This window comes from Amphibalanus amphitrite, unplaced genomic scaffold (assembly GCF_019059575.1).
Source record: "Amphibalanus amphitrite isolate SeventyFive unplaced genomic scaffold, NRLGWU_Aamphi_draft 001266F_arrow, whole genome shotgun sequence".
NCBI classification, from domain to species: domain Eukaryota; kingdom Metazoa; phylum Arthropoda; class Thecostraca; order Balanomorpha; family Balanidae; genus Amphibalanus; species Amphibalanus amphitrite.
Window position 1 is genome coordinate 185775 of NW_024882759.1, and position 11310 is coordinate 197084.

General features: G+C 60.0%; 1 protein-coding gene across 1 annotated transcript; it reads left to right on the top strand.

Moving 5' to 3' along the window:
- Positions 1–574: 574 nt before the first annotated feature.
- Positions 575–7622, top strand: LOC122371643 (the record flags this gene model as incomplete). Its single annotated transcript, XM_043348089.1, has 2 exons — positions 575–906; positions 7399–7622. Coding segments are annotated over exons 1-2 (450 nt in total), but the record flags the coding sequence as incomplete, so codon positions are not given.
- Positions 7623–11310: the final 3688 nt, after the last annotated feature.

Sequence of the window (11310 nt, forward strand, 5' to 3'; positions counted from 1 at the left end):
CCAGATAAGCCGTCTCAGCGAGCAATAAAATGCGGCGACAATTATAGCTTCAGTCAGTCCTGCGCGGAGCTGGCCGAGCAGCCGGGCTCGCTCTGATTACTCCCACGCCGGCCAGACGACGATAGCGGTGCGTATTGCGTCGACACCGGCACTCCCGGATACGCGCTACGTCATCGGAATGCGTTATCGGGTCTGAAGTAGGTTCCGGTGATTCAGGCGACCCCGAACGGTGAGAAGACGGCCTTGTCCCCTCCCCCTGTCAGCGTGACACGCCCCAGTTCCCGTTGGAAGGTTTGCCGAGGGGGCGGCTGTCGCTGGCCGTCGGTGCTGGTCGTCGGCCGCCCGTTGCACGTGGTTGCACCGCCGGGCCGCGCGCCGCTCTGCCATGCAACGTATGACGCGGTCGGCAGCCGCCGGGATTTCGAGCCGGCGAGGTGACGTCACCTTGTCTGACGTCACGGCCCCGCCCACCGCACTGCGCTCAGCCAATGGAGACGGCTGGTGAGCGAGGCGCTTTGGATGAACGATATTATACGTGTGTACGCTATGAGGTGCATTAGTAGCACGGCAGGAGTCGGTGAGGCGACATAGGCGGCCGCGGCTGGTCGGTAGAGCATACGGCGAGAGCGAGAGAGATAGCACAGAGAGCGAGAGAGAGCGCTATCAGAGGACGAGCCGTGATGGAGTTGACGTCGGCGTCGCGGGGTGACAGCTCCGAGTGCAGCGCGTGCCAGTGCAGGGTGCCATGTGACTGCGGCCACGGGCCGCTCGACTGTGCACACACCGTCACACAGACGGCCCATGTGCACGCCGTCGACGGCTCGCGGAGGCGGACCGTGCCCGTGTCGGCGGCGACGGTACGACACAGCACACCCTGCCTCCACGCATTCCAGTATTTATTCAAACGTGAGTACATCGTCGAATTGTATCAGTCGAGCACGGACCGAAAGGTTTGAGGTTCTAATTAATTTTTATTGTCGTAGGTATAAGAGTTTCTGGTATTCCGAGCGGCTGTAAGGTTCCTATATTTTGAGTTAACTATGATTGGTAATTTCCAAACTATCACCGTTTTGCACGTAAAATATGCACACATAAAATGCACATACTAACCGAAGGTTTGTGTTCAATAGTTAAAAACACTGTTCGCTAGAATTGTGTTTTTTATTGAAAATGAAAAACGAACCCGAGTTCCCGGACAATTTTGCATACACCACGTACTAGAAGCTGTAAATAGCGGATGCATGGTTTACTGTTAATTTTATTTTGAAGTTTTGTTTTTCTATACAACGAAGTACGAACATCAATTAAGCTTAGCAAAATTCAATATCGATAGGTCCCTTTCATTGCCTGACGTCAGAGTCCATGAAATACGAAAATATATTTCCTTATATGCACTGTTATATTTCATTGTGTAGTTGACCGGACCGAACCTACCTATCAACTGGTGGATGAACAATTGGCCGACACCAAATAACTTCTCTCGTAACTGTACTCCATTTTCTAACACTCGGCATGTTCTGTTTTGAATGTGAAACTATCTAGTTAAATCCACGGCAAAGGGTGGGTAAAAATCGCTGGCATTGCTGGCATTTCGGCTGCGCGCTGATCCGCTCCCCCGTTCCCTGCACCCCTGTCACACCATGTAGATTGGGGATGTCGTTTGGTGAGCGACCGACAAACTGGTCGTGCGCGGCGTCGGCGGAGAGCCAGCTTACAGCGTGATTTGACGGAGGACACGGAGAGCGTGCCGACCGTCTCTGCCCGGCCGCGGCGACAAGCTGGGTGCGCTCAGACACTCGCGCCCATTTCCATGCTTGCAAGGCTAATCATTTTGCCAGACTGTTATGTCTAGGTGTCGGGGGATTACTGGAGTGGCGTCTGGGCGCCCACCTGGCTGTCCACTGCCGTTCGATCGGGTACGCTGAAAACATGATGGACTCACAAAAATCATCACACCGAACACGGTCTGTACGATAACCCGGTATGCAGCGTATGATGCAAGATGATGCCGTATGCATGACGCAATTAGGCGCGGTGCCGGACTGTTAGCCGGCGCGGGGTGTCGGTCCGAGGCTCACTGGGTCGCCCCGCCTGCAGCCGGCATGTTCCTGGTACCATCCCGGCGTGGTGTTGACCCGCGGTTTCGTGAAGCGCCCATGGGCGGCCTTGCTGTGGCGTCTGGCGCGGCGCGGCGCGGCCGGCCGCTCGGCCTGGCGCCGTGGGGGCTCAGCAGCAGGGAGCGAAGCCACGGTCCCCGTCCCCATGCCTGCCGGTTGTTGACCCCACAGCGCATTTTCACTGTCGTTAGAAAGCCCCCTTCTCAGGAGACGAGCGGAGAGAAAAATGCGGGTCGTTGACTGTTCGCGTGCCGCTGGTACCGCAGAGAGGACCGCCGTGTGTCCCCTGCCCCGTCTGCCCCCCTGCAGTCCTGACGACGACCGCAAGCCGCCGGTTATCTGTCCAAATCTGTCGGCCCGCTGTAGGTTAGAGGGGGCGTGCGACTGTGTCAGCGGGCCGCCGCTGAAACCGGTCTGTCGCCCCGTCCCATCACAACAGCTCGGCGGCCAGTCAATGGGCTCCGATCGCCCTGTTCATAAACGGACCGTATCATAGCGGCAGCGGCGGCCGCGCTCAAGGCGCGGTCGGCCCGCTGTCGAATACACTCTCGAGATAGGTCGGGATTTCACTAGGTCACTGCCGGCGTGTCTGACACATTTTTGGCCGCGCGCGCTCAATGCGCCGTCTTCGCCGCCGTGCCATTAGTCGTGTGAGGTCTCAGGACTGTCAGGTGAACTCAGTGCACGGACACACAGTTCGGCACCGGGTATATCGGGCAGTCGGACTGGCCAACACGCCGCGCATCGCATCGAACAGCGGCAGACGTGCGTGTCGATTCAAGTGTCGCGCGCTAAACTCACGTGGTCGCCACGTGCTGACGACACGTTCCGACACGTGAGTCGCCGTCGGCAGGTGTCGACGGCGGCGGCGGCGGCGGCGGCGGCGGCTCCGAACAATTGGAGGGGAGCTGAGCGGCCTCGTGCCGGCGAGACCCTGTGTTAGTCAGCCAGGGAACCTGGCCGTCCCTTCCGGACGTTTTCTCAACGAATCTGCGTGCTGTCGCTGCTCGACACGGCTTAGCACGGATAGCCAGGTGTCATGATTATAAAGCGTGGGTGGCAGGATCAAGACTCAGCAGTTACAAAGTTTGTTCCGATGTCTGAGTCCGGTCCACCGTCGCCGGCTCCGTGGGTACCGGCTGCTCCTCATGACGCATCAGTTTGCTATTCTTTCGCAATGACGTAGGTTTAGTTCTAACGTAACACAACGGCCGGTGGAGAATGTCGGTCCCAGTGCGGCCTGGACATCGGCTGACCATGACAAGGTCGGCCGTGTCCGTCCCGTTCCGGTTACCGATGACCCGGTGACCGGTCACGGCTCGCATGTCTCAGGTGAACGCCTCCCAATGGTTACAGCCGGTGACGAGTCCGGACGGCGGCGCTGCGGTCAGGGATCTCCCTACCACCGCTCTGACGGTGACCCTGCGCCGGCCTGGACAGGACATCATTCCATTCACCTGTGCGGCATGGCTCGGCGGCGCGCCTGACTGGAGCCAGTGACGTCCTAGTCACACACTCACTCACTGGCTCACACTATCAGCTGGGGCGCCGGTCTGGCTGGCGCCTGGATCGCGCCGTGATGACGTGTCGGATGACGCAGCAGCGGGGGAGGCCTCGGAGCTGTCGACGAGCCGACATCTTTATCCGCCGGTATAGTGGCCGAGCAGCTCGACTCGACCTTCTCCGCTCGACCTGCTAGACCCGGCCGACTCTCACGGGTCGGCCCGGCCGGGGCGCAATTTCGACCGGACGAGGGCGGCGACCGGTGCGTTGACTTGCTGCCTGGTAATTCGCCGGTGTTGAGTCGGCTGTTCGCTTGCTTGCGATTGCAAGGTGGCCAGGCGATTTGTTGGTTTTTGGTGACGAATTCAGGCCGATACTGCGCATTGCCAGGCGGCGTGGAAAGAAACGTTTTTAACGCCTGGTGCCGCCTTTTAGCTACTGCTGAGGCACACAGTCAAACAGAACAGTGGCACGTAAAGTACAGATCAATGAGGCGATACTATTGCCTCTCGTGACGTCAAGCGCTACCTGAAATGAGTGGCATGCATTCCGATGAGTTGACGTGGACGGGCACCAGACACTGCCCAGAGATGAGTCGGGACTTTCCATCAGGTACCCCGTACTCCTGACGCTGAGGACTGCCCGTGTGGCTCCTGACCTCCCCGCTGACCTCTTCAATCACACCAGTAACCCACTGGCGGTATCCACCGCAAGTCCCGATCGTGTGACGTTTCGCGGAGTGTCGCCACAGTCAATGCCACAGAAAGGCCGTGAACAAATTTTAGAAAGTGGCCTGTGCAGGTAGCCGACGACAGCGCGCGCGCGGCTTCATGAGAGCCTGCTGACACGGCCGACAGATTAGGCTGTGGTGGAGAGAAACACCAAAAATCGCCGAGGCGTAATTCTCGCGTGAGAAGCTCCTTAATGCCTAGTTCTTCAACTGTCACAAAGCAGCCAGCTGTGTAGTGTGTGAACTCAGTTCTCAACGAAATTCAATCTAGAAACACATTTTTGCTTCTTGCGATGTGCTCGTTTCTTTTTTTAAAGCATAAATCCATTTTACCGTCTCGTTCGCGTCCAGTTTTTGTCTAAAGCTGTCTTTATACGGTGGCCGATCGCGTCACGCGGCCGGGCTGTGACGTACCCCCTCCCCCCTAGCGGCGTTCCAACGGTCCGGAAGACGATCCGGGCAACGGAACAGCTCACACGAGACCGCCGGCTTCCCGCTAACAGTCCCAATAAAGTAAACGACGAGATAAGACCCGATGAAAGGGCACCGCACGAGCCGCGCAGTAGTCGCAGGGGCAGCGCTGACCCGGACCCTGCCCTGGTTGAGGGGACCCGCGACGGCAGGCGCCGGGCGCAGCGACATCGTGACGGTCACCGAGAGCCGGACACCAGTCGTGATTTCGGCTGGTGTCGAAGCGCTCGCCCGTCTGCACGCCTGGTGCGGCTGATGGTGTGGACGATTGCCGTTGACATCTGTGTGCACTGTCGACGGCAGCTGGCCGGCACGGGCACAGCCAAGGGCGAGCGACTGTGATTGCCGGCATTCCGCAGGGCTGCTGCTTTGGTGCCGCATTGTTTATTGATGCACATTATCTCTATTGCCTTGTCGCTATCAAAGCGATTATCTCTGGTTGATTTTTGCAGCATGTGCTACTAAAGCGCCGCTTGCTAGTCGTTGCACTTCTGAAAGTGTCCGGATTAGTTCATAAATCATTCAATAACTGGTTAAGACACCACGCCGCTGAGCTCCACCAGCCTACCCTAAGACTCTTTTCCGGCCAACTGTCATCCAAATCGGCATTAATCATCGTGCTGACGGGTCTGCGGCTATTGGTTCATAATGGACCACTATACCGCTATCGGGGCGGTGACGGGTCATGAGAGCTCCCCTCGCTCTAACACCAAAGAGCTGTTGGTACCGTTTATTTGCCGTATCACGTCCCCAGGCACGTGCTGGCTGTGATGACGAATAGTCCCTCTCTGGGACTCGGCTGGAGGCGTCGGGTCCGTCCTATACAAGCGCCTGGGGAGATGTTCCGGTCGGCGGTGTCTTTAACCGCCCCGGCGACTGAACAGTGCATGCCGCCAACACGGTGTGTGTACACAGTGACAGGACACTGTTCTGCCGCGCCCAGATGGCTCCGCGTCAGCGACACACACCGGTCCGCAGACAGACACACACACGCCGCTGTGACGTGACGTCCTACACAGATGACGCAGTCGGCGCGGTGGTCAGAAGGTCGCCCCTCTCGGCTGACGCGTCGCGCCTGCTGGCAGATGCTTATTATTGGTGCAGTTGCGGCGCGGTCCCAGAGACGGCTATGATGTCATGCTCGGCACAAGGTCCACGCGCGGACGGCCGCTTTGTTCGCCGATCGGTCGCGGCTGACTGCGCGTGCAAGACGGACCGGTCGAGGTGCGCCGGCGATGTCGCAGGTGCGCCGTTGGTGTCTCCGGCCGCGGGGGAGTGGACGGCGTTTACTTGCAGCTCGTGTTCGCCTCGACCGAGCGCGGAAGGTGGGCCACCACCTGCGCGCTGTCCTCGACTCCCCTTCGCGCCGGTCAGCGTGACCTCGATGACCTGAGCTGCGGCCCGGCAACAGCACGCCGGAATGGGTGTTCGGTGCGCCGCCGGCACCGGCGCGGCGCGGCGGCGGTGGCATTAGTTCTGCAGCGCGCCCGGGCAATTCTCTGTCACTCTCATGGTCGGCCTGTGTGTGCCGCGAGTCCGTTAGGGTGGGCTGGCGGCGGCTGACGGCTTCACTGCGCAATGACATCGCCCTGCAGCGCCGTCTCTGCCGCAGCCGCGCCGCCTCCGCCGCCGCCGCGCCGACACCGCCGCTCCGCCGAAATTACCGCCCTCTCCGTGGAATGGCGCAGCGCGGCGAGCGCGGCGCACAGCGCGTCTGCGCCGCTCGTTAAACGCGGCCAAATGGCGCGGTCGAGACGGCTAGTGCGGCGAGCAGTGGCGTACCCGCGGCATGGCGCGGCACTTGCCGCTGTGGTCCACCGACCGCCGTCTTAATTGGGATGGCGGCCAGAAGACAGGTGATTTTTCCTCCCCCGCAACCGGCTTATCAGCGGTGTTTGCGGTTGAATTTATTCCGTGATGTGTTTGTTTACTTTGTTATTTAGTGTAATTTAGTATAATCCCATGTCGGTGACATCAACCTGTTTCAAATCTCCTAAGCCGGTTGAACGACAATGAAATGAATGGGGTGACGTTTGTTTCAATGAAAACGACAGGTATTTCTGGCATGAATCGCTTGACATTCGCCATCAGATTGACAAAGCGTGTACGAAATGTCAAAATTGGCGGCATAAAACTGAAGCATGAGTCAGGCCTGACGTATGAGGCCATTTTTGGTGCCTGCGCCGTGCGCCATCCCGTGGAACTCCTCCGCACGATGTCGGAACGTTTAATGACGTCTTAGTTCGTGGAGGAGCTCTGTGTATGTCTATGCGCGTGGCGCGGGCGGCTGCCGTCTATATCAGTCGCCGTGTTTCTGTTCGCCTGTCGTGTGACTGTGAGTCAGACCTCGGACCGCGGCACCTGTCTGAGAGCTGTAAACGGTCGCCCGGCGCCCACCTTGGCAGGGGTGGTGTCGTGTGCGTCGGTGCAGTCTCCCGACCACACCGACGACGGTGGCCGTCCGTCCGTCCCCGAGTGTGGGACACGTGCCGCCGCTACCCCGCACCGACCTGCTGATATGCATGCGTGCCTGTCCATGTGAACCGACCTCTAACAGCCGCCGTCTCCGTTTTGCAGACCCGTCAGTATTTCTGTTCCTGTTTTTATCGTCACTCTCACCGGCCATGTCGGCACCGACGGCGAGACGCTCTCAGTGGAAGAACCCCTGCTCGATCGAGCACTCTCAGGCGTTCGATGGCGACGTCACCATGCAGGCGCCGCCGGACGCCGTCATCTTGAACCGCATCATCACACTCAACAATCGGGTGCGGCCCGAGGTCGACATGAAAATGGACGCATTCGTAAGTACCCCACGCGCCGCCGGCGGGCTAACGGGAGTGCCACTCGATGGGGCAGGCAGCGACCAGTGCTGGGATTTCAGGGGGAAATTCCGATGTCAAAAATCTAGCCGCAGCGTTTTTGGACGGCCAGCGCGGCAGAAGGGTGGTCCGGCTGGTGCCGCCGACCGATAACGTTTTACAATGCAGTGTTAACACCGCGCTGACATGACTTTTGGCCACCGGACGAAACGGAGCCGGTCGCCCGATTTCAGCGAACTCGAGAACGGCTGAGTAATAGCGGCTGGCCGTTAGCGATCCGCCGCACGCTACCGATATACCACTGCCGGTCGTACAATAGCGCTCGAACGCTGCCGAACGGGGAGAGGGGCCATCCGCGTCATCGCTTTGGCCTTTGGTGGTGACATTCTTTGTGCATCACTAAGCAAATAGCGCTGACCGTGCTGGCGTGACCCCACTCCCAGTGGATAAACCCGAAGGCTGGTCGGCCAACGGCTCTCGGCAATCAGCCACGACGACCGGTAACGCCTGAAGGCAAACGCCGCCGCCGGCGGGATTTCCGATTGAGCTCTGCCTCCCTTTCCATCCGGGAGGGAAGCGGGGCGACGCTCCCACCGATCGGACGGACCCGATCGCGACTAGTGGTCCGCGACTGACCCGCGTCGGGCTTCCCGGGGGTGATTGGAGCGGTGCGGCGCCTCCTCACCTGGCCTGCGACCCGTGTCTGCGGGCGGTGCGGCGGGGCGGCGGCAGCGGCCACCCCTGGCAGCCGCGCTGCACCGGCTGGCCGGCAGGGAGCGGCTGGCAGCCGGCCGGCGCGGCCCGACCTACCCCAACACTGATATCGACTGTAACAGGGCCGCCGCCGGCAGCCGAGCCGTGATCGTGCTGACCGAGCGGGCCGGCGCCGACGGGCGGCGGGCGGCGGCCCACTGACCGCCCTCCGCCACCGCCCGCCGCCCGCCGCCACCGCCCGCCGCGAGAGGCCCGCGCCGGGCGGCGGCGGCGGCTCTGCAGAACAGGGGAAGGGGATCGGCGCGGCCCCAGACCGCTTCAGAGAAACGATGCAAACTGAATAAGGATGCTTCGTTTACTCTTTCTCAAGAAGCATAACTCACCTGGTGATCATTTACGAACGTTGACCGAGTTATTGATGAATATTTACCGCCGGGTAAACGGAGCAGTGTGTGCGTGGCGAAATCATTGCGGCCGCGCCGGTCGGTGCCGTATGATCTCAGTGGGAGTCGGCGCCAGGTGACAGTCGGTCGGCGGCGGTCCTCCAGTCCGGTAACACCCCGGCCTGACCGTGTTAATAAACCGATCTCGCACTCAAAACAAACCGCTCACTCCCGGAAAAATCTGACGCATATTGGCGTGAAGTGTCTGCGGCTGGAGGACGGCTGTAAAACAATGTCTGTCTCTGAATCTAGCTTTGCTGACTCACGGAGCTTGCTCACAGCGCAATGGGTACAAAACCCAGCACAACGCTTAGCGGGATTTTGTACTGTGTTTCAACAGCGAATCCTGCCTCTAATGGCATTTCAATGGCGTTATCTAACGGCTCTGAAACATCGAGAGAGACGACAAGCGTCTGTGGTAGCAAATTACGAAAAATGAGACCACTTCAGTGACACCGGGACCAATTTACGTCATCACTCTGCGCTCTGATCAGCTAGGATACTAAAAAATAACATTGTTAGTGGTTAGCAAACTGTTTGGTACCAATTGTTCACAAGCAGACGTTTGCTAGTTTATTTGTTTTTTATCTGTTTGGTTATCTATCTTACTGCCGATGGGGGCACCCATAAAATTTCTCGCAAAATGAGTTTCTTCCATTCCTGCTAATTGTCAGTCTCAGCCCTTTGGGACAAGCAATTTATCGGGTCGGCAGACATCAAGCTTGATTGCACCGAACATTTCAAATAAATAGCTTTTAGGGACAAGCTCGGAACAAATCGGGGCACACACTCGCATTTAGTTCCTCTACGTCGTGAGTCTGTTCTGTTTACGATCACGTCATTGGAATGTGTTATCACTGCTTGTCTGGCCGGTTGAATGGCGTACGTCGTCGTCACGTGCTTTCAGTGCACTTGTACCCTGAAAAAAGTGAGACCAGCTTCGTCACAAGATAACGCGATGCGACATTTAGAGGCCCCGGATCTGCGGCCCCACCTATATGACGGCGAGAAACTTAAACAACGGAAGACCGTCGCAGAACAAGGGCGGTTAGAGGCGCCCTGTCTGGCACGAAACTGGCGCACCCGGACGTGGGGCGCGTGGCGGAACCGTGCTCGGCGCCTGCACCTTATCGAGCGCTTCCAGTCGGCTTCAAAATCCGGCCGGCTAACTGTAGCACGGCTTTGCCGACGTAAAAGGCCAATCGCGAGGCCGTGCGGGGTCGATCATGAAGCTCATTACCTGATCATCCGGCGGCAGCCGCGCACGGGCCTGCTGAGGTGTTGCACCACCAGCGCGCGGTGATCTCGGCACCGATTCGCAGCGGCCGTTAACGACCGCGTTCCGGCACCGGCCTCTCCCGGTAAGCGGCGAGGGTGAGCTGGCGCCGGCGGGGGGCACGCTCCCCGAAACTGGCCGCCTTCCGCCGAGCGCGGCGGCCGAGCCCGCGCCGGTACCGCTCCGTCCGGGGCCGGCCCGTCTGCCCCCCGGCGGCGACTGGCCGCGAAGGCCAAACGCCTTCCCGCGATGCTGCTCTTCGCGTTTCCATGGAGCATTTGCCGCGCGGTGCCAGCCGACACGTGGGTTTTACGGAGTCTAATTGACCCGCGCCCTTGCTTTGTCTTTCGGCCGCCGCCGACCGGTGTTTCTACGAAACTTTCTACGGCTGCCCGAGGTGCGGTCGGGCGCGGCGTGGCGAGGTGGCGGTGCCTGTCCCCTGTCGGGCGGGGTTCCGGCGAGCACGCCGATCGGAAATGCTTTCGCGGGCCGTGCTGGGACGGCGCGCGACGCGTGTGGCACGCACGTCCCCGGAAATACCTCACCGACCGCTCCGCCGCCCCTCCGCCGCCGCCGCCGCGCGGCAGACCTTTACCCCAATCATTTCTACCGCCACCCCCGCCTCGCTGCCTTCAGATAGCGATCTCGGCGGCCTTCAATGGGTACAAAAGCCGGCGTCTCCTCTGCGGCGGCCGCGCGCCCGTTTGAACGTCTGAGGCGGCGTTGGCGGGCTCGCGGCGCACTGCCCGGGGCGCCGGGGCAGACGGACGACTGGAAGCGGTGGTTTTCCGGCCGCGCAGGTGACCAGCGGCCTTTCAGAGAAGCTCATCACCGTGTCATCGGGGAGGAGTCGGTCAGCGCCTTCAGGGCGGTCCGTGTACTTGCGTCAGAACGGCGGTAGGTTGGCTCAGCGGTCTGACCGACCTGGTACGGACAGGCTGACCTGCATGGTGGGGTGACCAGACACGGGAAACTCCGCCGCCACGCCACCTCTCGCGCCGTTTGAGGCATTCGACATGGTCAGCTTCAGCGGAACGCAGCCTTCTGAGAAGGCCAAGATTGGAAACGTCCAACGAAGGACGGATCATCGTTAGCCTCAGAGTCGCTGCTGCATCGGTGAAAGTAGGTGTGGGTGTGTGGCGGCAAATCGGCCGGTCCTCCGGCTCTCTGGGCTCCGAGAGGTGCTTCTCGCGTGGCCCTCGCCCACCCGTCAGTCACCACTCCACAGAGAGCGGCC